Source organism: Leopardus geoffroyi, chromosome B1, assembly GCF_018350155.1.
Source record: "Leopardus geoffroyi isolate Oge1 chromosome B1, O.geoffroyi_Oge1_pat1.0, whole genome shotgun sequence".
Lineage (NCBI taxonomy): Eukaryota > Metazoa > Chordata > Mammalia > Carnivora > Felidae > Leopardus > Leopardus geoffroyi.
Window position 1 is genome coordinate 171,499,310 of NC_059327.1, and position 27,100 is coordinate 171,526,409.

General features: G+C 39.2%; 1 protein-coding gene and 1 long non-coding RNA gene across 5 annotated transcripts in view; one reads left to right on the top strand and one right to left on the bottom strand.

Moving 5' to 3' along the window:
- The window catches only part of NSUN7 (NOP2/Sun RNA methyltransferase family member 7), a 52,132-nt gene extending 41,566 nt beyond the window's left edge, over positions 1-10,566 (bottom strand). The window contains exons 1-3 of one of the 4 annotated variants that reach the window (XM_045474269.1): positions 10,403-10,565; positions 9,519-9,923; positions 56-114 (exon numbers count right to left, since the gene is read on the bottom strand). In XM_045474269.1, the coding sequence (XP_045330225.1) occupies positions 56-114; positions 9,519-9,831 (372 nt within the window). In that variant the 5' untranslated portion in view covers positions 9,832-9,923; positions 10,403-10,565. Of the gene's footprint in view, positions 1-55; positions 115-9,518; positions 9,924-10,205; positions 10,343-10,375 lie in introns of those variants that run through there. The other 3 variants (XM_045474270.1, XM_045474272.1, XM_045474273.1) reach the window with 3 other exon arrangements.
- An 81-nt stretch (positions 10,567-10,647) lies between these two features.
- Positions 10,648-27,100, top strand: part of LOC123596064 — a 34,248-nt gene continuing 17,795 nt past the window's right edge. Inside the window, exons 1-2 of the long non-coding RNA XR_006711505.1 lie at positions 10,648-10,807; positions 12,247-12,334. This is a non-coding gene — a long non-coding RNA (uncharacterized LOC123596064). The remainder of the gene's footprint in view (positions 10,808-12,246; positions 12,335-27,100) is intronic.

The window sequence follows — 27,100 nt, forward strand, 5'->3', positions numbered from 1 at the left end:
TACTTTCTAAATAACAATCATGAGACAGCTAATTATATAAAAGTAGTCTACTTACTATTGTGGTACTTGGGAAGATACAGCTGTCTATTAATATAGCTTCCAAAATATCTTGAACTGCAAGACAAGGAAAATGTCTGTTACTGAGAATACCAAAACTGAAAATGAAAACTTTGGAATCAAAATACACTTTAGGGGCACCTGGGTGGCTTGGTCGGTGAAGCATCTGACTCTTGATTTTGGTTCAGGTCATGATCTCACAGTTTGTGAGATCAAGCCCCACGTCTGACAGCACAGAGCCTGCTTGGGATTCTCTCTCTTTCTCTCTCTCCACCCCTCCTTCACTCACGTGCATGCACATGCACGCAGGCGCTCTCTCTCTCAAAATAAATAAACATTAAAAAAATACACTTTATACAGTGTCACCAACTACTTTTACTTTCATAATTAAAATATATCTCAATTCTTGACAAAGACCCAAATTATAATGACATGATATTTGTCATATTTATGAATCCAGGACCCTTAGGACCCAGGCTTCACATGATATCCTAGTCAAAGGAGCATTATCTGAATACCTAAAGTAGTAATAAAGGAATTCCAACCTTTAATTTACGTCTTTTGAGAAACATTTAAGAGGATCTATTTTAAATATTGCATCCTTTTTATATGTTGCTGGATTCAATTTGCTAAAATTTTATTTAGTTTTATTCTATGTTTATGTTTATGAGGGATATTGGTCTATCATTTCTTTTCTTATAATGTCCTTGTCAATGTCGGTACCAAGGTTATGTTGGCCTTGTAAAGCAGGTGGGAAGTGTTCCCTCTTCCTCTTTCAAAGAGTTTGTGTTAGATCGGTCTTATTTCTTACTGAAATATTTGGTAGGACTCACTAGGGAAGACACTGATGACATTTAATCTAAGACCCAAATGACAAAGAGTTAGCCATGGAAAGATCTGGGAGAAGAGACATTCAGGCCGAGAGATAACCGCAAAGGTACTAAAAGGAAACAAGTAGACATATTGAAAAACCTCCACAGTGTGCATGAGTGTTCCTTTTGTTACGACTACTTAAAACTATATATGGACCATGTAACAATTTTTCTCTAAATTTTTAATGTTTATTTACTTTTGAGAGAGAGAGAGAGGCAGAGCGTGAGTAGGGGAGGGGCAGAGAGGGAGACACAGAATCCAAAGCAGGCCCCAGGCTCCAAGCTGTCAGCATAGAGCCCAACGCGGGGCTCAAACTCACAAACCGTGAGTTCATGACCTGAACCAAAGTCGAACGCTCATCCGACAGAGCCACCCAGGTGCCCCATAAATGTTTTAATCAGTTGAGCAGAAAGCTAGGCTAGCTAGCTTCAATTCATTCAACATTCGTGGAAAACCTACTATATAGGCACACTACACTTTTGAATTTCAGTTTTTATTTGGGGGATGGGAAAACTAAAAAAGAAGTGACTAATGGGAGCATAGACTCCAATTTTCACAGGAAATCCTTTGGGAGTCCTAATCCATATTTGAGCCACCAATTATGGCTGTATTATACAAGGCAATATCCCCATTTCACTTATAAGGAAAATAAGGCTTCATTTGCACCCTAAAGTACTAGCAAACCAGTTCCTAACCACTTCAGAGATTCTCGGCACGGGTCCAAATTTTTGTCACAGAAAATCTGGTCATTGTAAGAATAAAGGAGTTCTGAGACTACAGACCTCAACAGGCTATAGAATTTTGAGCAATGGAGACGCTTAGCTCCTAAGAAATAGGAGAGGCAGAATGTAAAAAATAATGATGATTTTGCCAACATTGCATTTATCCTTTGGGGGGGTCTTGTCAAAACTGATAACATCGTTGGGCTGCCTTTGATACGGTGCAGAATGCATTACTTTTGTATATCTACAATTTACGTAACATTCTCATATAGTAATATCAACATTAGTGGTAACTGTATATTTTAGATAGTGCTTTCTATGTGCCACACCTTGCTCTAAGTGCTCCATTTGGTATTCAATTAGCTCTCATAACAACCCTATGAATTAGGTGTCATCATTATCCCCGTTTTATAGATTAAGAAATGAGACAAAGAATGGGTAAGTAGGATGTCACAGTCACACAGCAAGTAGCAAATCAGGGATTCAAACCCAGACAGTCTGGCACCAAAGTGCATGCTCATTACCAAAACATTAGCCTGCCTTTCTTCATCTTCCTCTTATAACAAACCAGAATGGCTATACAAAACACATTGTTAATGACTAATTTGAGTTACCAGGGTTTACTTGAAGACTGTAAACCTTGCCTATCCTATCTAGTTCAGCACACTCACTTGAACTATTCCTTGTCCCCCACTAATTAAAGCCTATTCTCTTTAGTCTGTTGAAGAGAACTCTTAACCTCCATTCTTCATGTTTTCAATACAGAAGGGCCTTCCCTAGGGAAAGGTTTTCTGCCATGTGTCAGCAGGAAGTGCAATAGAAAGGTCTACACTTCTTCAGCTGTGTCATAGATTAGATGAGAAGTCTCTAACTCAATAGTAAAGGATTTGCAAGCCACTTGGCTAGAGATCTAAAACTATGTCCCCAAACATCTATATTTTTTCCTCTCTCAGTGGGACCAAATTCAAGTGTAAAGGAGGAGTGCTATTTATTAGACCCCCCAAATCCACAGAGCCCATCTTGTCATTCTTCCCATTCTGGAAGAAAGGTGTAAGATGTCCCTTCTTTTGACTCTCCTCTAAGTTCTTCCTCTCTATTTTTATTATGTTTTCATAGAGTTTCCTTCATGTGAGGGGCCTCTAGAATCTTCACTTCAAGCATGTCAAGGCCTTGGGGCCCCTGGGTGGCTCAGTCAGTTAAGTGTCAGACTCTTGATTTCGGCTCAGGTCATGATCTCATGGTTTGTGAGTTTGAGCCCCGCGTTGGGCTCTGTGCTGACAGCTTGCAGCCTGGGGCCTGCTCTCTCTCTCTCTCTCTCTCTCTCTCTCTCTCTGCCTCTCCCCTGCTCATGCTCTGTCTCTCTAAAAATAAAAAAAAAATAAAAGAATATCAAGGCCCTCCTATAATTATACAATATAGATAGATGCTGTTTATGTGTGTGTAGAATGAGGGAAACAATAAAATTATTTAAATCTTTTTTTGGCAAAACTAGTAAGACTAGCCACTAACATTTTGGAAGAATATTTCAGAGAAGTAAATGCCAGGGAAAGGAAGCTGGCATCACCAAATACAAAATCATTATGTAATGAAAATAAAATATATATGGAAGACTCACAGCTAATATCAACCTCAATGGGGAAAACCTGAGAGCTTTCCCTCTATGGTCAGGAACAAGACAGGGATGTCCACCCTCACCATTGTTATTTAACATAGTACTAGAAGTCCTACCCTCAGCAATCAGAGAACAAAAAGAAATAAAAGGCATCCAAATTGGCAAGGAAGTAGTCAAACTTTCACTATTTGGAAATGACATGATATTCTATGTAGAAAACCCAAAAGACTCCACCAAAATATTGCTAGAACTTATACGTGAATTCAGCAAAGTTGTAGGATGTAAAATCAATGTACAGAAATCTGTTGCATTTCTATACACCAATAATGAAGCAGCAGAAAGAGAAATCAATGAATTGATCCCATTCATAATTGCATCAGAAACCATAAGATACCTAGGAATAAACCTAACCAAAGAGGTAAAAGATCTGTACTTTGTACACTATATAGATTATTTATGAAAGAAATTGAAAATGACACAAAGAAATGGAAAAACATTCCATGCCCATGGATTGGAAGAACAAATATTGTTAAAAAGCCTATAACTACCCAAAGCAATCTACACATTTAATGCAATCCCTGTCAAAATAGCACCAGCAGTTTTCACAGAGCTAGAACAAAAAAATCCTAAAATTTGTTGGGAACCCCAAAAGACCCTGAATAGCAAAGCAATCTGAAAAAGCAAAGCAAAGCTGGAGGCAGCACAATTCTAGACTTCAAGCTATATGACAAAGTCATAAGACAGTAGTCATTAAAACAGTATGGTACTGGCACAAAAACAGGTACGTAGATCAATGGAACAGAATAGAAAACCCAGAAATGGACTCACAACTATATGGTCAACTAATCTTTGACAAAGCAGGAAAGAATATCCAATGGAAAAAAATCTCTTCAGTAAATGGCATTGGGAAAACTGGACAGCAACATGCAAAAGAAACCAGGCCACTTTCTCTACCATACACAAAAATAAATTCAAAATGGATGAAACACCTAAATGTGAGACATGAAACCATCAAAATCCTACAGAATACAGGCAATAACCTCATTGACCTCAGCCTTAGTAGCTTCTTATTAGATATATCGCTGGAAGCAAGGGAAACAAAAGCAAAAACAAACTTTGGTACTTCATCAAGATAAAAAAGCTTCTGCACAGCAAAGGAAACAATCAACAAAACTAAAAGGCAGCCTATGGAATGGGAGAAGATATTGACAAATGACATATCTGATAAAGGATTAGTACCCAAAATCTATAAAGAATTTATCAAGCTCAACACCTCAAAAATAAATACTCCAGTTAAGAAATGGACAGAAGACATGAATAGACATTTTTTCTACGGAAGACATCCAGATGGCTACCAGACACATGAAAAGATGTTTGACATCACTCAACATCAGGGAATTACAAATCAAAGCCATGATGAGATACCACCTCACACCTGTCAAAATGGCTAAAATTAACAACACAGGAAACAACAGATGTTGGCAAGGATGCGGACAAAGGGGAACACTTCTGCACTGCTGGTGCTAATGCAAACTGGTGCAGCTACTCTGGAGAACAGTATGGAGGTTCCTTAGAAAGTTAAAAATAGAGCTACCCTAGGATCTAGCAATTGTACTACTAGGTATTTACCCAAAGAATACGAGAATACAGATTTTAAGGGGTGCATGTACCCTCATGTTTATAGCAGCATTATCAAAATAGCCAAACTATGGAAAGAATCCAAATGTCCATTGACTGATGAATGGATAAAGAAGAAGTGATATATATATATTTGTGTGTGTATACATATATATATATATATTTGTATATGCAAATAGATGCATATATGCATATACATGTGTATATATGTATATGCAATGGAATATTATTCAGCCATAAAAAAGAATTAAATCTTGCCATTTGCAATGACATGAATGGAGCTACAGGGTATTATGCTAAGCAAAATATAAGTCAGTCAGAGAAAGACAAATACCACATGATTTCACTCATGTGTGAAATTAAAGAAACAAAACAGATGAACATAGAAAACAAAAAAAAAAAGGAGAGAGAAGCAAACCATAAAACAGATTCTTAACTATAGAGAACAAACTGAGGGTTGCTGGAGGGAAGGTGGGTGAAGGGATGGGCTAAATGGGTTACGGGTATTAAGGTGGGCACTTGTGATGAGCACTAGGTGTTATATGTAAGTGATGAATCACTAAATTCTATACCTGAAACCAACTGTACCATATATGTTAACTAGTTAGAATTTAAATAAAAATTGAAAAGAAAACAACAACAACATGGAACCATAAAAAACTAGGATTAGGGATGGGGTATCTTGTTCTACCACCCTTTCCAATCAGATAAAATACTTCCTCTTTTTAACCTTCTTCCTGCTTGGTTCCTTAGTATATCATTTAATCTCTTCTTGAGTTTCCCTCAATTTTTTTCATTTGCAAAACGAGAATCTTGTGTCTCAAAGAACTGGTGTAGCAAATGATATTTTGTTTTGTCGATTACAAAGAGCTATGTAAATATAAGGTATTATTATTATTTTCATTCAAGAAAATTGCATTTACCTCTTACATGACAACCAGAGCTTAAGAGGTTATTGATCTAGATTATTTTTCTAATGAATCACTATACGATCAAGAATTAACTCAGCACGGGGCACCTGGGTGGCTCAGTTGCTTAAGCTTGATTTCAGCTTAGGTCAGGATCTCATGAGATCTAGCCCTCATCAGGCTCTGAGCTGTCAGCACGGAGCCTGCTTGGGATTCGCTCTCCCTCCCTCTCTGCCCCTTCCCTAGTCACGCTCATTCTCTCTCCCTCTCTCTCTCAAAATAAATAAATAAACTTAAAAAAAATCAACTAAGCAGGCCTGGATGGCCAAACCCTGAACACTCCAAAGAAAGGTTTGGCACTCTGGGGAGATAACTTCTATAAACCTTTGGAATAGCTTGCCTGATGACAGTGTCTGTGTTTACACCGGGTGTTGGTGGGCAACATGGTGTCAGCTTGACCTCTGGAAGAACTAGAGACTGAGTAAGGTCAGCCACAAGGTCACTCTTTGTCTACATGACTGACACCAATAAAAACCCTGGACAGCAAGGCTTGGGTGAGCTTTCCTATACTTCAGTACTACATTCACATACTACAATACTTCATTCCTGTTGTCCTACCATTGCTAAGAGAATTAAGCATTGTCCACAGACTCCGCTGGGAAAGAACGGTAGAAAACTTGCACCAGGTCTCTCCTGGACTCTGTCCAATGCACTTTTTTCTGGGGTTGACTTTAAGTAACCTTTCACTATAATAAACTATAACTATGAGCATAACGGATGTGATAAGCTCTGTAAATCCTTCCAGTGAATCACCGACCCTGATGGTGGTCTTGCGTACCCCACCTACAATTACTAATTACCAAAGCCATAATAAAACCATACATTAAGCATTTACTAGGTTTTTCACTAACAGGTTAGAAGATTCTGAAATGGCCAGGCTAATGCCACAGTTAGTTCCTGAGACTGAAAGTTCACCAACTACTATATATACTTAGGTTGGAGAACAAATTAAGCCAGGAATAATACCAACAATTTCAGGGACATCTTTTTCTTCAAGTTTTCTGTTTTCTTTATTTGTGGTTCGTTAGTTTATTTCTTAAGAAATCATTTTCCAGGTTTCGTTTCTTTTTTTTTTTAATATTTAGAATTCTTGAAACATCCAGAGATTCTTTGAAAAAACAAATTAGCTGCTAGTACTCTATTTCTTTGATAGAAATAAAACTTAAAAGGAATCGGCTACTCTTCATTACCTTCTTTAACAGAAAATTGACTTTGGGGCTATCTAGTAAAGCAGGAATCGTGGTTGTCTTCACCTCAAAAAAACATACTGAGCCCTTTAAACCTTCAAAAGGTTAATCAGATATAAATACATTCTCTCCTTTGAAAGAGCTTATACACAAAGGACATCAACAAAAGAGTAAACAATAAAACCGAAATACTGAAAACACAGCCAAAGGAGTATACTTAACATTTATATAATGAAGGAATTTTCTGTCATTTTTCCTTCTCCTTATACTTCTACACACACACACACACACACACACACACACACACACACACACACCACCTATTCACAACTTCACCAATAAAAGGGATCATTACCCAAGCTCTCTTTAGTTTATACATTAACATTTTTAGCTTTACTGCTCCTATAAAAAAAACTGCAGGGAAGAAATCCTGAGTTTTCTTTTCTGAACCTATAAGGTACAAGCCAAATATGAGTTTATAAGATATCATGTGAAAGTACTGGTAGAACACTGATTATACAGAAGCTACCAGGGAAATGCACAGAGCCCCCACTATCTTAGAGCAAACTATCAGGCTCTTAATTATCTTGGAAATCTAATACATTTAGAAATTCTGGTTTGATTTGATTTGAACATTCAGAAATTATTCAGATAATAATTTAAGCAGTATATTATTATTTTAAGAAGAAAAAAATATCTGTACCAAGTAAACAACCAAAGCCAGCTTACATTAGAATTAGCATTTAAAAAAACAAACATTTCGAGCAAAGGCAGGTTTGTAAAGGTCTATGACAATACTTTATCTTAATGGGATTTTTCTGGGTCATTAAAAAACATAAAATAGTCACAAAGCCCTTTCATAAAACAGAAATAAAGACTGAGAGGAAGAAAAAGAGAATCAAGTATACATATCACTATAGCATGACCATCTAGTCAATGCATTAATTGTATACAAAATAATTTCAGGTTTTTAGTATTGATTCCTAAATCTAAGACTCAATATTCCATTAGGAAAACAAATTGTCTATAATAGAATTTTGGCATTAACATTAAATACCAACTAATTAACGTAGATGCCCAGTCTGCCTTTCATTGTTACAAGGAGAAAATGTAAAAATGTTCATTTGGCTCATTATCTAAAGTGCAACATTTTGGTCTCTAAAACTACATTTTTTCAAAGCAGATAGAAGGAATGGATGAAATAATGTGAAAGATTACACTGGAAAAGAAAAAAATGGTTAAAACATTTAAAAAGAAAAAAATCCTTAAGCAGGAGAAAACAAAGAAATGGAAATTAAAGAGATGCCTTTTGACATCAAATTTTTCTCTATGTTGACAAATTTCTGGCTTCAGAGTTGAGCTGCCTTGTATCTGCAGACTACCAAAAATATATATTCATGTCTAAGTAATGAACGGGGCATTTTAGTTCAACTAAACACCTGGTAAGTGCCTATGTGCAAGAATGTGGAAGGCCCAGTAAGTACTAATACTAAGGAAATGCATGCAAATTAGTGTTGCCCTTTCAAGGTGTCTCTTTAGGAAGCCATATGCTTATCATTTCAGCCATGCTGTTAATACTCCAAATATTTCTGGAACTTCTTTTTGGAACTACATTCACTCATTTTACAAACCAGTATAAACATTATAGTTTAAAGGGGACAGGCGAGCAATTGATAATGTGGTGTCTGAATCAGAAGATTCTAAACTTATTTTAAAGCTTATTGCTAGTACAAAAACAAAGATCTCCAGACCCTGCCACTGTTTGCTTTCACAGTAACAGTATTTGGTTCTGTCCTAGAGTCAGCTCCACACACAGAAGTGGACAGTTAACCACCACTGAGCGAATCTGAAACACTGCATCTCAAACCCTGGAGGCAAATTAGAACAGGGAATTCTACAGAAGTTTGGAGGAATAAATGTATAAGCTCTCAAAATTTAGGCTATTGGCTATGAATGGGATCATCTTAATCCGGGTTGATTTGATTTTGATATTCATTTTTAATATATTGTACCTTGGCTTCTTACTCCATCTCTGTTCCTCTCTTACTGGTTTTTATAATTGTGAAAGTTCACACACTAATATGCAAGAGGTAAACACAGAAAATGCCAAGAAATAACCCAAGGTGGTGGTGGGGGGTAACTGTACTTGGGTCCTTCAGTGGACTCTTACTCTTCCTGTTAATGGAATTGTTTCCTTGATCAATTTAATGACTGTGCATTACATCCATCTAAGGACGGGCACCCTCCTAGGCACAGGGAATCTGCAGTGAAAAACAGTTCTGGCCTGAAAGAGCTTGTTTTACTGGAACTCTCCAAATTCCTTGACATGCATCTGACCAAAGTTACACAAATATGTGAAAACAAAATCTGGTGTGCACCAGAGGGCAGGAAGGGGACTGCGCTCCACAAATTCTCTCATTATTTTATTTTAGTGACGATTGTTGAGAGTGGTACTACTCACACTTCAGAGCACTGAAAGCCAGCTCATAGGACGAACGCTGAAAGGATTCATCTTCAGACTCCGGCAACGACCGCAGGGGTTCATTCCCATACTTTATTAAGACTTTCTCTGGCGACTTTTCGAATCGAATACCCTGAAAAATGTTTGCTGCCATAATGTAAACGGAGTCCGGATAGCCAGTTTTTTCGGGTAAACCAGTTGAGTTTTTTTCGCCGGTTGATGAGTCACCTGACAGCACCAGGGAAGCGAGCTGGGAGATCTCCTCGGTATTTTTTTCGTTCGAAAACTCCAGTTCACTCGTGGCACGAAGCATGTTTGCCCCTTGACTGTCGTCGGTAACTCAAGATCGAATTACAACTCAGATGTTCCAGGAAATGGTTTTTCCCTGTACCTTAAGTATCGTCTCTGTGAAAATAAAAGGTTATCTCGGTAAATCACTATTCCTGCGGGACCCACTTGGTGGCCCATTTCGTTGTGGCCTGAAAGACTAAGAGGTGGCATCTACTGGCGGATCCGAGCGTCCCATGCTTGGGGCCGTACAAGACCTAACCAAACGTCCCCAACACTCAGAGAGAGGGGAAGTGGGAAGGTGTTTCGGGAATCCTCTCCCAAGCGACTTTTCCCTAGGCCCCTTTGGGGGTAGCGCTCCCCACGAGCCGCGTCTGCGGCCCCACGGGCGCCCCCTACCCAGGAGGGCGGATGTTTCCCGGGGCTTCGGGGACGGAGACACGGCAGCCGTTGCACTTGGGGCACCGAAGGCCGGTGTCTGAACAGAGCCCTCGGGAGCCCGGGACGGCGGGGCGCCGGCGGCGGCCCGGGAAGGCAGTTCTGGCTTAAGTGCAGCCTCTCCCACCAACCGTGTTCGGGGTGTGGGGGGCCCCGACCTCCGGCGCTCGCTTCGCTCCAGTTCCCGAAAGCAGAGCGCGCCTTCTGGCCTCCCCAGGTCACGCTCAGTGGCGCTTCGCGGACGCGGCGGCGGAGCTGGGTGGAGCGCGGCGCGGGTGGACCCACGGCTCAGGCCGGGCAAGGGTCGGCCTCTCGCATCTCTCGCGGTCGGCCGGCCGGCCGGCCGCGACCCCGTCTCCGTGGCAACCGGGAGCGTGGCCTGACGCCGCCGAGGGCCGTTCCCGCGGGACTTGGCCGGGTCCGCCTCTCACCCGGCCAGTTGCTCTTCCTCCAGAGTTCCGCGACGCCAGCCCCAGACCACTTGCGCAGTTGGATCGCTTCGTCCCGAGGGTCCTCGACTTCCCCAAAACCACAAGTGGCCCCCTCTTTCCCGACACTTCCAGGTCGGTCTTCTTGAAAGCAAGAATTCTGTGTCGCTGACAGCACCCGCCTTGGCGCGTTGGGCAGAGGCGCAGGAAATGTTAAAACAGATGAGTGTAGAGCTACTTAAGAAAAGGGGGGAAAAGACGAGCCTACTTTATTTTCATACTTTTTAGAACAATGGATATCACATTAGACGGACTCTTCCAGGGCAAGTTGGGTAAAGGTATTTGCCAACTTAAAACCGCATCCCTCCTTTCCAGGAGTTGCTTGCAAAGAAAGACTGCTGAAGTGGACCTACAAACGATCAAATTTGTCCCACCCTCCAAATTCTAGCGTGGAACTGGGAACAAATATAAGCCTCCCCAGAGGGTTTTAATATGGCTACTTTAATTTTTGAGTCCACCTGGTGAGCTCCTACTCAATCTTTGAAACTCAGTGCAAGCATTGCCTCTATAAATCCTTCCTGATTGTATTAGGATATGAATTTAACCACTGTGATAGAGACCCAAACTAACCATTGGCCTCAACGGAACCAGTTTATTTCTCACATAAAGTCCTGTTGGCACAGCGGCTGTCCTCCACAAAGTTGTCAGGGCCCACACTCCTATTTTAGGCTCCATGGAAGGGCTTTGCTCTTCTCAGCTTAGTCCAGCGTGGCTTACCACCCTGGCATACCATAGCAGTGGTTGGGGGAACTAAGAGGAAAGGGAGGGCGTGCCCATTCCTTTCAAGGACATAACCTGAAAAGTACACACATCACTTTTGCTCACGTTCCATTGGCCAGAACTTAGTCACATGGTATACCTAGCAGCAAAGGGGGTTTGCATTTGTGTCCAACTAGAAATCAAGGGAACCGTTGCTATGGAAGAAGAATGGATACTGGGGAACAATTAGCAGTCTGCTATAAGCCTCTATCTCTGACCCCTTCATCCACTAGTCGTCTCATTTCCACCATTCCCAGAATGTCAAGTAACAAATATATATTAAGTTATTACCATGTATCTGGCATTATGTTTGGCCCTGGAAGTAAAAATGAATGTGTGGAAATGATCAGGGACCTTAACCCTCAAGAAATTAATGAATAGATATACTTGTACTTGAGCACCCTTCAATTTTTATTATAAATATTTGTGAACATACTGTATTCCCCCTCCTTCTGTCATCTCGCTACCACATAACCCATAAAACTCACACTCTTAAATAGTTTTATTACCTCTTTTTATTTTTATTATATGTAATATCATTTTATGCCCAGATACTAGCAAAATATCACTGTCTTTCACATGCACAGAAGATTACAAATACGAAGATGCCTTAGGGGTCATGATACATTTTACCATGCATCACACAGTACACAGTAAAATTTGCTGAAAATGTGAGACGATAGCTAGCTATAAACTTTGAAATACTATTGTCTTTTAAAATATAATTTCAGGAACTTCTTATTTTTCCATGATAGGTCAGTGTAAGTGACAGTTCGCTGTACTGAAAACAAGATTTAATGAGAGTCTCCATCCCCAAAGTAAAGCTTAAGCCAACAGTTGTGGGTGAGTGAATTCATGGTTACTATTTACTCTAATCATGTGTATAATCCTTCTTACCTCTCACATCTGGTTAATGGTCTCATTGTGGCCTTAAATCTCAGAGAGGACAGTACAAAAGTCACCATAGAGATAGGTGTGTGGATCAACTGCTGTGAAAACAAGGCAGTAAAAAATGTGGTCTTTGTTTAAGTTGCTCTCTGTAATATGATCAGAACATCAAATCAGAGATGGTGTAGAAAATTAAAAGTTAGTTACCTGGAGCTTTCTACTAAAAGAACTTAAACGACTGATTTTCTTTCCCCAGGGGGTAGAGTATTTGAAATATTTGTAAATTAACATTCCTTGCTAGTAGCTGGTAGCTAGCAGCCAGTGTATATTAGCCAAGTAGGTATTCAAAATACATTTTCTCACTTGCTTCAAGTTAATATGGACATATAAACTGTGCTCATTTCCATTGAAGCTTACTACAGAAATGAAATTGTGTTTTTAAACATCAGAACTCAATTTATAATTATTGCCACTTAGAAATAATGGTTGACTTTTTTTTTTTTTTTTTTTTTTTTTGCAACAATGCTTTTCATTATTCTTTTATAAAGTTACCTAGTGTTCCATTGTGGACCTAAGCCATATCCAACTGGGAACTTTGGGGTATTAGGGCAGGCATCAGGAGCCCTATTTGTCTGAGGATCCCCAAGACCTCCTGGGTAAGCTACATCTGGAGACTGATGGTCAGGTACTGAAATATCCCATCCCAGAGAAGAACAGAATGGTAGATGCCAAGAAGGCAGGAAACTCACTCTGTTGTGGGTGAACATCATCTTCTGATGCTGGGTGAGGCTTGGTGTGAAGGAATACTTTGCATATCATAGAGGGTAGCATTACTCAAGTGTCCTCTTCCCCGCTCCTTGTGGAAATTTGTCCCAAACAACTTGAAAAGGAAGTGGTAAGATGATAGTGTAAAGATGTCTTTGGAAAAATCAAAATATGATTGCACAAGCCCATCAAAGATTAACCAAAAGAGCCATAACCACTTGCAGAAGAGGGAAAAAAAATCTTTCTTAATTTGGAAGCAGCAGACAACTAGGATGCAGCAGAGTCCTGAAGGGTGAGGCAAGTGGAGAGGAATAAAAGTCCAGACCCTAGCAGTTCAGAGACAGAACCATTAGAAACAACATTCTGAAATTTAGAAGCCAAATATGACATAGCACTAAAGAAGAGTTTGAGTTACCTGGAACGCAATGGGGAATGGAGGTTCAGGAGGCTTATCATCCCAGCCCTTGACTGTCTTTTGTGGCCCAGGAGAAAGGAAAGGTATGATAGACAACTGTTATAATAGATTGCACCAACACAGTATTTTCCCAGAGCTGGTCATTCAAGCACCACCTTAGTGGATTATTTTTCCATATCCATATACTACCATTTATACAATTTACTCAATATTTTATTTTATTTTATTTTATTTTATTTTATTTTATTTTATTATTTTTTTTTAGAGAGAGAGAACGCATAAGAAGGGGAGAGGAGCAGAGGGAGAGAGAGAGAATCTTAAGCAGGCTCTATGCTCAGTGCGGAGCCCGATGCAGAGCTCGATCCCATGACTCTGGGATCATGACCTGAGCCGAAATCAAGAGTCAGACGCTCAACCAACTGAGCCACCCAGGCACCCCTACTCAATATTTTCTTTTAAATCAGGATCACAGTTTTATTTCAATAGAAAATTATAAATGGAAAATCAGTATCATTGCCATAAATGAAAATCATCACAACAAAAATAAAATAATACTATTAAATTCTAGTTAGAAGCTGGGTATCAAGGCTCCAGGCTTAAGGTTGACTGCTCTCGGGGCACCTGGGTGGCTCAGTTGGTTGGGCTCCTGAGTTCAGCTCAGGTCATGATCTCACAGTGAGTTTGAGCCCTGTGTAGGGTTCTGTGCTGACAGCTTGGAGCCTGGAGCCTGGAGCCTGCTTCAGATTCTGTCTCCCTCTCTCTCTGCCTCTCCACGGCTCACACTGTGTCTCTCTCTCAAAAATAAAATAAAAACATAAAAGAAAATTAAAAAAAAAAGTTGACTTCCCTCAGTTAAAAAGGAAAATGGGCAATGGTAGAGAGGTGTTAAACACCAATACAAAAATGAGACTTTCTCCTCATCAGAAGGATCAAAAGAGCCTTGGATAAAGCAGCTTTCTCAGTGTGTATTTGTTATTCAATACTAATTCAGCATATCACTTCAAATCCTCTTCCGTACATTTTTATTTAGTTTTTAAAGTTTATTTATTTATTTTGAGAGACAGAGAGAGGGCTGGAGGTACAGAGAAAGAGGGAGAGAGAGAGAATGCCAAACAGGCTCCGCGTTGTTAGTGCAGAGCCTGACGTGGGGCTCTAACTCATTAACTACGAGATCACGACCTGAGCCGAAACCAAGAGTCAGACACTCAACCGAGTGATCCACCCAGGTGCCCCATCTTCCATACCTTTAATGGTGCTGCCTCTGCACTTGTGGAAACACTGTGTTAAGAGATTTGAATTCAAGAGTTAGATAGTTGGGAATGCAAACTGGTGCAGCCACTCTGGAACATAGTATGGAGTTTCCTCAAAAAATTAAAAATAAAACTACCCTATGACCCAGCAATTGCACTACTAGGTATTTTTCCAAGGGATACAGGTATGCAGTTTCGAAGGGGCACATGCACCCCCATGTTTATAGCAGCATTATTAACAATAACCAAAGTATGGAAAGAGCCCAAATGTCCATCAATGGATGAATGGATAAAGAAGATGTGGTATACACACACACACACACACACACACACACACACATATATATGTATATATAATGGAGTATTACTCAGCAATCAAAAAGAATGAAATCTTGCCATTTGCAACTACGTGGATGGAACTAGAGGGTATTATGCTAAGCGAAATAAGTCAGAGACAAATATCATGTGACTTCACTCATATGAAGACTTTAAGATACAAAACAGATGAACATAAGGGAAGGGAAGCAAAAATCATATAAAAGCAGAGAGGGGTACAAAACATAAGGGATTCTTAAATATGGAAAACAGGATTGCTGGAGGGGGTGTGGGAGGGGGGATGAGCTAAATGGGTGAGGGGCATCAAGGAATCTACTCCTGAAATCATTGTTGCACTATATGCTAACTAACTTGGATGTAAACTAAAAAATGAATAAATTATTTTAAAAAATAAATAAGCATGAAAAAAAAAGAGTTAGAGAAACAATGCTTCCTCTGAAACAAGAGGGAGAAAAAATAAGAAATTCAAAACTGGCAAAAAAGACATTAGAGGGATCTTGTCACAGATGAACTCAGTCCACTTACATGGCACAGTGGTAGTGGGAACTCTGAAACTAGATAGAATCAGAAGACCCGTTTTTTAGTCCTAATGTTGTCATTAGTTGCATAATCCAAGCAAGTCTCTTTGTTTTTTTGTATTTGTTTCTTGATATGTTGAAGTCTATGATTTATTTACTAAGAAAAAAGTAAGTGGAGAAGGATTTGAAGAGACTGAGAAAGTCAATAGGGGAAAGATATTTAAATATCTATTTTAATATTTATTTACCCATGTCTATTTAAAATGTCTATTCAAGGGGCACGTGGGTGGCTCAGTCAGTTAAGAGTCCATCTTTGGCAGGTCATGATCTTGCGGTTTATGAGTTGGAGCCCCACATCGAACTCTGTATGGACAGCTCAGAGCCTGGAGCCTGCTTTGGATTCTGTGTTTCCCTCTCTCTCTGCCTCTCCCCTGCTTGTGCTCCATCTCTCCCTCTCTCTCTCTCTCTCTCAATCTAAGACAAATAAACATTAAAAAAATTTTTTTAATATCTATTTGAAAGGTTTTTTTTTTTTGCAAAAGAAGGCAGAAATGGAGGAATAAAAGGACAAAGACATAAGACATACAGAAAAAAAAATAGAAAAATGGTAAATATAAGTCCTACCTAATCTGTAATTGCATTAAATGTAAGTGGATTAAATACTCAATTAAAAAGCAGAGGTTAGTAGAATGGATTTAAAAATCCAACTATATCCTGGCTACAAGAGACATATTTTAGATTCAAAGATACAAATAGGTTGAAAGTGAAAAGATAAGAAAATCAAAGCCATGCAAACGAGAACCAAAAGACAGGCTTGAGTGACTGCCATTATCAGACAAAATAGATTTGAAGACAATAATTATTTCTAGAATACTTTTTCTTAGAAAGTAAGTCATAGACTTGAACATATCAAGACATTTTGGTATCGGCAAAAGCTTAGTAAAATTGTGGCAAGTGAAAATTCTGCCGAATCAGTGATTTCGTTGGGAGCTCTGGATGTGTGTTTTAAATTGAAACAACGCTCATGCCTCAATGTTCGAATATCCTAGCAAATCAGAATGCATGAAAGAGGTAAAGGTATGGTTTTATGGAGATCCCTGACCCAAAGCTCAAAATACATAAAACAATAGGCACAGAATTACTTTGTGAAATGTCAGAGTCACTTTTCACTGAAATTATACATGTTGCCTTAGCATTTAAATGCTTGAGCAAATAGGGGCACCTGGGTGGCTCAGTTGGTTAAATGTCAGACTCTTGATCTCAGCTCAGGTAGATTAGGTTGTGAGTTTGAGCCCTGTGTTGAGCTCTACCCTGGGTGTGGAGCCTACTTAAAAAAATTTTAAATAAAAAATAAATGCTTGCACAAATATAAAAGAAAAAATATTGCAAATTAAATTATTATTTCCTTTTCATATTCTAAAGTTAAGGATCATGAAGAGTCATATGAAATGGTGAAAAAAGATATTTTATGTTTTTATATAACTAAATACAAATTTCCCACTCTCCCACCACACCAGACCCAATCACACCAGACCAATGAAACACTCAAAACAACAAAAACTCTGAGACAATAAGGACTCATCACTAGGTTTAAGTATACTATCTTATTCTAAACTAGATTCAGAGAGCCATCTGCTGGTAAACTGATGAGTTGTCTATGCTTTTTTTCTTATTTTTTTAATGGATGTACAGTTAGGGTTGCCAGATTATATATACAGGCTGTTCAGTTAAATTTGAATTTTAGAAAATCAACCAATAATTTTTTTAGTGTAAGTATGTCTGTACGATACTTGCTCCATATGCCAATGCTACTTTGTCTTAAACTTTCAGTTATACTCTTTCAAGCAACTTAGAAAACATTTTCTTAAAATTCAGACAGTACGATTTTTTAGGAATATATTTATTACTATATTCACATGCTCCAGCATGAAGTGTTTTTCTTCCACCCTTCTATCTTCTATCTGGCTCCTAATCGTTTTTTAAATGAGTTCTTCCTACTTTATTTCTTTCCTGCTGCTGCAGTCTCATATTTAAGCAATCTAGGTCAGTTACACCTGATGAATGAAAAACAGAAAAATTCATCTTATCTTCTGTAGTACCTTAGTTGCAGATACTACTTATCTTTTTTTTTTTAAGTTTATTTATTTATTTATTTATTTTGAAGGGGGCAGGGGCAGAGAGAGAATCCAAAGCAGGCTCCACATTCATCCAGGAGGCAACAATGGGATTCCATCCCATGACTGTGAGTCATGACCAGAATTGAAATCAAGAGTCAGATGCTTAACTGACTGAGCCACCTAAGCACCCTGATACTACTTATCTTTTAAAAAGTAAAGGGATATATCTGTATATGTTATTTTTGACATTTAACATTTTATTTTTTTTTTACAAAAAAAATTTTTTAATGTTAATTTTCAAGAGAGAGAGACACACACAGAGCGCAACCAGGGGAGGGGCAGAGAGTGGGAGAATCCGAAGCAGGCTCCAGGCTCTGAGCTGTCAGCACAGAGCCTGACATGGTGCTTGAACCCACAAGCTGTGAGATCATGACCTGAGCCGAAGTCAGATGCTTAACCGACTGAGCCACCCAGGCATCCCAACATTTAACATTTAAAAAATTGTTTATTTATTTAGTTTGAGAGAGAGAGAGAGGGAACAGAGCAGGGACAGAGAGAGAGAGGTAGAAGAAGAGAGAATCCCAAGCAGGCTCCACATTCATTGTGGAGCCCAACACAGGGCTCGATCCCACATGAAATCATGACCTGAGCTGAAATCAAGAGTCACCTGCTTAACTGACTGAGCCACCCAGGCAACCCAAGGACATTATTTTAAAGTGAAAGCATACAATAGGGTAATCTCTCAGGGGAAAAAAAGTACCATAGATAACAATAAAAAACATTTCTTTTCTCATTAGTTGTGGTTTTTAATTGAATGGCTTAATTTTTTTTTGCCTATAGCGCAAATAGCAAAATAATTCTCTTAAATCTTGGTTGCATCGAATGATTGACTATAGTTGTAAAATCCGATTAGTTACAAACTTGCATTGTAACATATCACAAGATGGAGATGTTGCTCCATGAAAGTGACTGTTAAAGAACAGGAGGAAAAAAAATCTTTTGTCTCTTTTTGAATATCTTTATTTTTTCTTAAAAAATTTGTTGTTGTTGTTGTTTAATGTCTAATTGTGAGAAAGAGAGAGACAATGTGTGAGCAGGGGAGGGGCAGAGAGAGAGAGAGAGAGAGAGACAGAATCTGAAGCAGGCTCCAGGCTCTGAGCTGTCAGCAAGAGCCCAATGCAGGGCACAAACCCATAAACCGCAAAATCATTGCCTGAGCTGAAGCCGCACACTTAACCGACTGAACCACCGAGGTGCCCCTATTTTCTTCTTTATCTTGCTCCCCATCTTCAGTCATTCAACATAGTGAGGAACACACAAAAAGCCTGTGTTAAAATCCCTGATTTGTCTCTTTATGCTTGTAATTCTAATTAAATTAACCTCCAGGCACCTTAGGATCCTCTGTAAACTCAGGCTTATGCTCTTGTTATGAAGATTACATTAAATGATATATTTGAAATAGCAATGCCTTCCAGTCAAAGCCACCAAGAACACATCAACAGTTGAAGAGGTTGTGTTTATCACTCATTGCAGTGAGGGGGAATGCACACCATGGGGAACAGGGTATAAAAAGACCTGTGATAGGATTGGGGCTGTAGTTTGTGATTTGTGGTAGAGTCCCAGGAAGCAGGGTTCACTCTGGATTGAGTGCTGTCGGAATGCAAGGATGATCTATGGCTGGGTATTCTCACCATTTGTTTATAGAAGTCTCCCCTTTTCCATTGTTTCACTTTCTGCAGGGTTTGTTTTTTTTTCCCCCGTTAGTTTATTTATTTTTGAAAGAGAGAGAGAGTGTGTGAGTGAGGGAGGGGCAGAGAAAGAGAGAGGGGGAGAGAGAGCACAGAGCCTGATGTGTGGCTCGAACCTACAAACCTTGAGAGCATGACCTGAGCTGAAATCAAGAATCGAACACTTAACCAACTGAGCCACCCAGGAGCCCCACCCTTTCTGCAGTTCTAATTACCTTTGGTCAACGAAGGTCCAGAAGCAGATGACACTCTGACATACTGTCAGAAGGTCAGTAATAGCCTACTACTATGTCACAGGGTCTGTGTCATTCACCTCACTACGTCTCATCACGTAGGCATTTTATCATCTCACATTATTGTAAGAAAGGTGAGTACAGTACAATAAGATGTTTTGAAAGAGACCACGTTCAAATAACCTTTATTACGGTGTATTTTATAATTGTTCTACTGAATTTTTAGTTATTGTTAATCTCTTACTGTGCCTGATTTATAAATTAAAATTTATCATAGGTGGTTATATATAGAGAAAAACATATTGGAAACACTTAGATCCTTTCAGATCTAACTTTGAAGTTCATTTATCCATGACCAGAGCAGCATTTGGCCTGGGAATAATTTCCCCCCATTACTGAGGCAAGACTCATCTTAGTATTCTACACCATATCTGTGAATTCTGAGGTTTTCCAATCTGGCTGTTAGGAACAGGAACTATTGCTGGCCTTTGACGAGCACCAAGAACTGTTTACTCTTCCCTGTAATCTCTTCAGGTGGTTCTTTCCCTGACCTTGGGTAATTTCCTCACAACACATTCACTGAGCAGCACTCAGCTGAATACTAAAGGGGCCCCTCTGCTCATCTCCAGAGTTGTCCCTCTGGGCCACGCTCTCTGATCCTGTGCTTTGCTGTGCGAGTGCTACTGGCCTTGGCTCCCTCAAACTTGCACCCCCATCTCCTCAACTCAGAGAGATGGCTGGGCTCCCCTCGGGCTCCCAGTTAGCTGAGTCCTGGAAATTCACTCTAGGCAATAAGCTGGAGGCAGCTATAGTCTTCCCTCATTTGTTTCCTATCCGGCAGAGATCCCTGTCCTTTGTTGCCTACTGTCAGTATCCTGAATGCTTGTTTCCTTGAATCTTGTTTCCTACATTTTGTTCAGTGTTTTTAGTTGTTTCAGACGGGTGGGTAAATCACATTCTTGTTACTCCATGTTAACTAGAAGCAGAAGCTATCTTAAAAAAAAAAAAAAAAGGTATCATGTACTAAATCATTAGGTTAGAGTATCTTAAACAACAATGACAAACAAATAAACACGAAGATAGTACTTAGCTTAGTTCAGGTTGCTGTAACAAAGTACCACGGACTGGGTGGCTTAGAAATTTCTTTCTCACAGTCTGGAGACTGGAAATCCCAGATCACAGTGCCAGCATGGTTAGGTTCTGGTGAAAGCCGTCATCTGGGTTGCAGACTACTGATTTCTTGTTGTGTAAAAGTAAGCTGGCCCTCTGTCCTCTTACACAGGCACTAATTCCATTCATGAGGACCCTATTCTCATGACCTCCTTATCTCCCAAAGGTCTTTCCTCCAAATACCATCACACTGGAGATTAAATTTCAATGTACAAATTTTAGGGAGACACAAACATTCAGTCCATAATAACACCAAAAGCATATTTTTACTCAATATAAAGAATGCCTTTCTATAACCACAGTCATACAAAAATGGAACAGTTTTCCTTGAAAAGAAGTGTGTTCCCTGTCACTGCAGATGCAGACAGAGGTTATAAGCATTGTCAGAATATTGTAGAAAATATGCAGGTATGGTCAACAAACTATATAGCCCACAGGCCAAATCTGTCCCGCCACCTGTTTTTTGTTGACACAAAGCTGTACACATTTTTTTTTTTCTAACATACTGTGTATGTGTATGGTCTTTTCATGCTACAATGGCATAATGGAGCAGTTGTGATAGAGACTATGCCCTTCAAAACCTAAAATATCTTACTTTCTTCAGAAAAAGTTCACCAATCTTGGATTGAGGGATCAGATATGGCTGATGTGACAAAATGACTTCTTCGATGCCTTTCCAACTTGAGATTCTATGAGTCTGTGGAGGCAGGGAATACAATTTATTGCCTAATGCAAATTTTGCATCTTCCTCCACATATCTGTATTTATTTTAAATTCTTTTTAAGTTTATTTTACTTATTTTTAGAGAGAGAGCGCACATGTGAGCGAGCAAGAGAAGGGCAGAGAGAGGGGAAGAGAGAGGACTCCAAGCAGTCCCCATGCTGTCGCACAGAGCCTGACGTGGGGCTTGAACTCACGAACCGCGGGATCATGACCCGAGCAGAAACCAAGAGTCTGATGCTTAACCAACTGAGCCACCCAGGTGCCTCTTTATTTATTTTGATGTAATCTTCTCTTCCCCATCTCACTTCCTTGGGTAAAATTGATCTTCCCTATGTTTTTCCTCTAGCTTTGCCTCCCTCCTACCCACCTCACACCCACATATTCCTTGTGTTGTGCTATCAATTCATTCCCCTTCCACTACCAGTTCTTTTACTTTTGCTTCTTCTTTTCTTTCCTCTTTTCTCTTCTTCCTCCCTTCTACTTTGTCTCTGCATCTCTTTCCCTCCCTCCTCCTCCTTCCTCTTCTCTTTTTTTTTTTTTTTTTTTTTTAATTTTTTTTTTTTCAACGTTTATTTTTATTTTTGGGACAGAGAGAGACAGAGCATGAACGGGGGAGGGACAGAGAGAGAGGGAGACACAGAATCGGAAACAGGCTCCAGGCTCCGAGCCATCAGCCCAGAGCCTGACGCGGGGCTCGAACTCCCGGACCGCGAGATCGTGACCTGGCTGAAGTCGGACGCTTAACCGACTGCGCCACCCAGGCGCCCCCTTCCTCTTCTCTTTTATTCAATAACTATTTCTCGAGCACCATGCCAGACAGTATTCTAGACATTGGGGCCATAGCAGGGACAAGGCAGTTTCTGCCGTCACAAAGCTTACATTGGAACCCCAGTTTGAAAAGCAAGAGACCATGGTACGTCTTCAGGTCAAAAACAAGCCAGTGTCACCGAAAATCATTTCAGAGAATCCAAGGAAAGGCACACTCACCAACTGTCACGATGCAAGAAAACGCACAGCGATCGTTCCCCAGCAAAGGCACGCTTGCGTCTATAGTCTTGTCAAATTGCTGCCAATCTTAAATGGAAAAACCTTCTGATAACAAAGCATTTTAAATTTCAACTAGAATGAGAGTGAGAAAAGATTGGGCACCACTGTCCCCAAAGAACAATCTCAGCGCCACATGTGATTTTGTATATGTGCCACATCAAAACGTTCTCACCTGTAGATGCTGAAAGAGATTTTCTTTTGAGGATGAAAGGTACAATTACTGAAAGGGCATTTGACAACATGAAGTGAATTAAATTTCAGGAGCCACCAATGTCCCACAGCCGATCTTCCTAATTTTATTTAAAAACTAAAAATAACTTCCATTTCAATCTCTAGGAAAAACCTAACTGTAGTTTTTAATTAATTTTTCAAAACAAACTCTCCTTGGGGGCAGTAATCAATCAATGAATCAATCAGGCAATCAATCTCTCCTTTAGGAGAATGTACTTTGTAAAATCATTTCAATTTTGTTTTCTCAGAAACTTGAATTTATTTTTTTTTAAGTTTTGTTTTTTTTTCAACGTTTATTTATTTTTGGGATAGAGAGAGACAGAGCATGAACGTGGGAGGGGCAGAGAGAGAGAGGGAGACGCAGAATCGGAAACAGGCTCCAGGCTCTGAGCCATCAGCCCAGAGCCTGATGCGGGGCTCCAACTCACGGACCGCGAGATCGTGACCTGGCTGAAGTCGGACGCTTAACCGACTGCGCCACCCAGGCGCCCCTCAGAAACCTGAATTTAATGGAGAATTACTATAAATTATGATTCTGGAAAATAAGCAATGTTAACGTAACTGTGATACATTTGACCCCAGTGATTTAACAGTGCCCTCATCCCCAAGATGAATTTCAAACTCTGGTTTATAGAAAACTTCTAAGATGGAATTGCTACAAAGTCCTCATGTTGTTTCAAACAAAGGGACCTACTGTTGGCAAACCTGCTTGATTTTTGTCTCTTTGTTCTTTTCTTGAAAACTCCTGCTGTCTGTTCCATTTCTCTGGGCATGCAGTTGAGACTGTTGTTAAAATTCTTTCAAATTGAAATGTCTGTTCAGGAAAGGTATTCAGGAGGTCTGATGAATAGATACCTGACATTACTCTGCTTCTGAATAGGGAAGTAGTTCTAATCTTGCTCATTCTTTCTTTCTACTTCAGTTGAACAGAACAACTTAAATTTAGCTATGTTTCTGAAAATAGAAGATATTGTATGATGAATGTATCAAAATTTCTCTTACCTGCCAGAAATATTACAGAAGGAATATCTGTTGGTAAAGATTAAGCAGAAAATCTACTGAGTTTAATGTAATATGCAAAGAAAGTTTTGTTATTATATTTTTACTTATTACCCTCAAGACAGGAAAATTTCAGACTAATTTTTTAAACATTAAATATATTTGCTGTGAGTTCTGATTACTTGAAAACTGTCACTTCTCACTACTTATATCTGTAATCCTTTGAACTACTTCTGTACGAACTTCAATAGATAGTGCATATGATCACACATGTTAATGCATGTTCCACATACAAAAATTAACCCAGGGGCACCTGGGTGGCTCAGTTGGTCAAGTGTCCGATGTCGGCTCAGGTCATGATCCCATGGTTCATGGGTTTGAGCCCTGTGTGGGGCTCTGTGCTGACATCTCAGAGCCTGAGCCTGCTTCGGATTCTGTGACTCCCTCTGTCTTTGCTACTCCCCTACTCATGTGCTGTCTCTCTCTTGCTCTCTCTCTCAAAAATAAATTTAAAAAAATTTCAATAAAATGCAATTCTTAAAGAAAAAAATTAACACAAAATGAATCAAAACCTAAATGTAAGAGCTAAAACAATGAAACTCTTAGAAGAAAACACAGGAGTAAGCATTTGTGGCCTTGTATTTGGTAATGATTTCTTAGGTATGACACCAAAAGCATAAGCAACTAAAATAGATAGCAAAAAATTAGATAAATTGGAGTTCACCAAAAATTTAAATATACAACGTCAAGAGTAAATACTTTAGTGTTGTAAAAGATCACTATCAAGAAAATGAAGACAACCCATAGAACAGCATAAAATATTTACAATTATATGTCTCATATGAGACTTGTATACAGAATTTATAAAGAATTCTTACAACTCAAAAATAAAGACAAAGAACCCAATTAAAAAATAGACAAAGGATCTGCAGACATTTTCCAAAGCCAAAGAAAATATACAAATGGCCAAAGAGCACATGAAAAGATGCTCAACATCAGTAGTCAATAGGGAAATGCAAATCAAAACCATAACGAGAAAGTACTTCACACTACTAGGGTGATTAGAATTAAAAAAAAAAAAAAAAAAGAAAAAAGAAAAAGAAAGAAAATAATAAGTGTTAGGGAGGACATAGAGAAATTGGAATCCTTAAACACTGCTGGTGGGAATGTAAAATGGTGCAGTTGCTTTGGAAAATGGATTAGTAGTTCCTCAACAACTTAAACATAATATTACCATTTTACTCAGCAATTCCTTTTGTAGGTATATATACCCCAAGAGAACTGAATAAAAGGTGTTCAAACAAAAACTTGTATATGAATGTCCATAGCAGCACTAAAAAGGTGGAAATAATCCAAATGTCCATCAGTTGATGACTAGGTAAGCAAAATGTAGTTTATCTGTACAATGGAATATTATTTGATCACAAAAAATAATGGAGAACTGATACATAATACAATATAATGAACCTTAAACGCATCACTCCAGTAAAAGAAATCAGACACGATAGGGGGAGCATGGCTGGCTCAGTCAGAAGAACATGTGACTCGTAATCTCGGGGTCATGAGTTCGAGCCGCATTTTGGGTATAGAGATTACTTAAATGAATAAAACTTAAAAAAAAAAAAGAAAGGCCACGTATTGTATAATTCCATTTAAACAAAATGTCCAAAATAGGCAAATCCACAGAGAAAAAAAGTAGATTAGTGGTTGCCAAGGGTTGGGGGGAAGGAGGAATGACAGCTAATGGATATGGGATTTCTTTCTGGGGTGATGAAAATGTTCTAGAATTAGATAGTGGTGATGGGTTGACAACTTTGTGAATAACTAAAACCACTGAGTTATATACTTTTAAAAAGTTGAATTTTAAGCATTTGAATTATATTTCAATCAAAAGTTGTATGGAAAAAAAAATGCTAGTATATGGCTAAGATCAAACCCATTTAGATCATGCAATCAAATTAATTTTGCCTGGTTCATAAACATATAGATGACAGCAGAGAAATTCTTTATAATGCTATTACACTTTGTATATTTACTTGGCTTAAAATTTTATAAATTATAAAATTTATAAATTACAAAATTATAATTTGCTTGCTATACTTGCGTTAACCTGGGGAAAAAAATGAAGTTGCAATTTATGAAAATTAGAAGGAAAGAGGCTGTTGGTTCCAACAAAATTTGTCAACTTGAAAATAAATTTTTTAAGTTTATTTATTTTGAGAGAGAGAGAGAGAGAGAGCGACCGACAGCACAAGTGGGGGAGGAGGGGAGAGAGAGAGAATCCCAAGCAGGCTCCACACTGCCAGGGCAGAGCTGGACATGGGGCTCAAACCCACAGAGCTGTAAGATCATGACCTGAGCCAAAACCAACAGTCACACACTCAACCAGCTGAGCCACCCAGGCGTCCCTTGAAAATAATTTTCATAACCATATTAACGGATATGTGTTAAGCCATTACTATTTGTAAGAGAATGTGATGTGCATTTTGATAGACTATCTAAGACCAGCACTGTGCTAGGCTCCACAAGGCTCAGATAAGAATTGAATAACAGTCCTTGCTTAAAATCTGGTTAAGGAAACAAGACTAACATAGCTAAAGCAGTTAGAGAGCAAACGTGGCATATATTTAAGACTGAGTGGAATGTACAAACTCCTAAAGTTACAATGCTGAATGTCTCTTAGTATTCTTCGGTGTTAAGCTTCTCTTTTTGCAGGTCCTGACTTTAGGAAGTAAATGCCATAGAGTTCCAAAAAAGGGCAAATCAATTCATTCAGTAGATAATTAGTGAGTGCCTACTATGGGCCAAGCATTCAAATTGTGATAATTGAAATTATTACAAAAAGGAAAATAAGACACAGTTTAGCTATATGCATCTAGTGTTATGTATGGGAAGGAAATAAGAGGGATTTTAGTCATCCTAAGAGCTAGTCTTTTTCACTGTTCTACCTCCCGGGTTCAGTCCTATCCTGTGATATCGTGTGAACACTCCAAATGGAGAAGCAATGAAATTGGTGGTTAGGAAGCACAAGCGTTTCTCAAACAGCCCATGTTTAAACATACAGACATATTTAGGGGCACCTGGGTGGCTCAGTCGGTTGAGCATCCCACTCTTGATTTCAACTCAGACTGTGATCCCAGAGTCGTGGGATGGAACCCCGTGTCAGGCT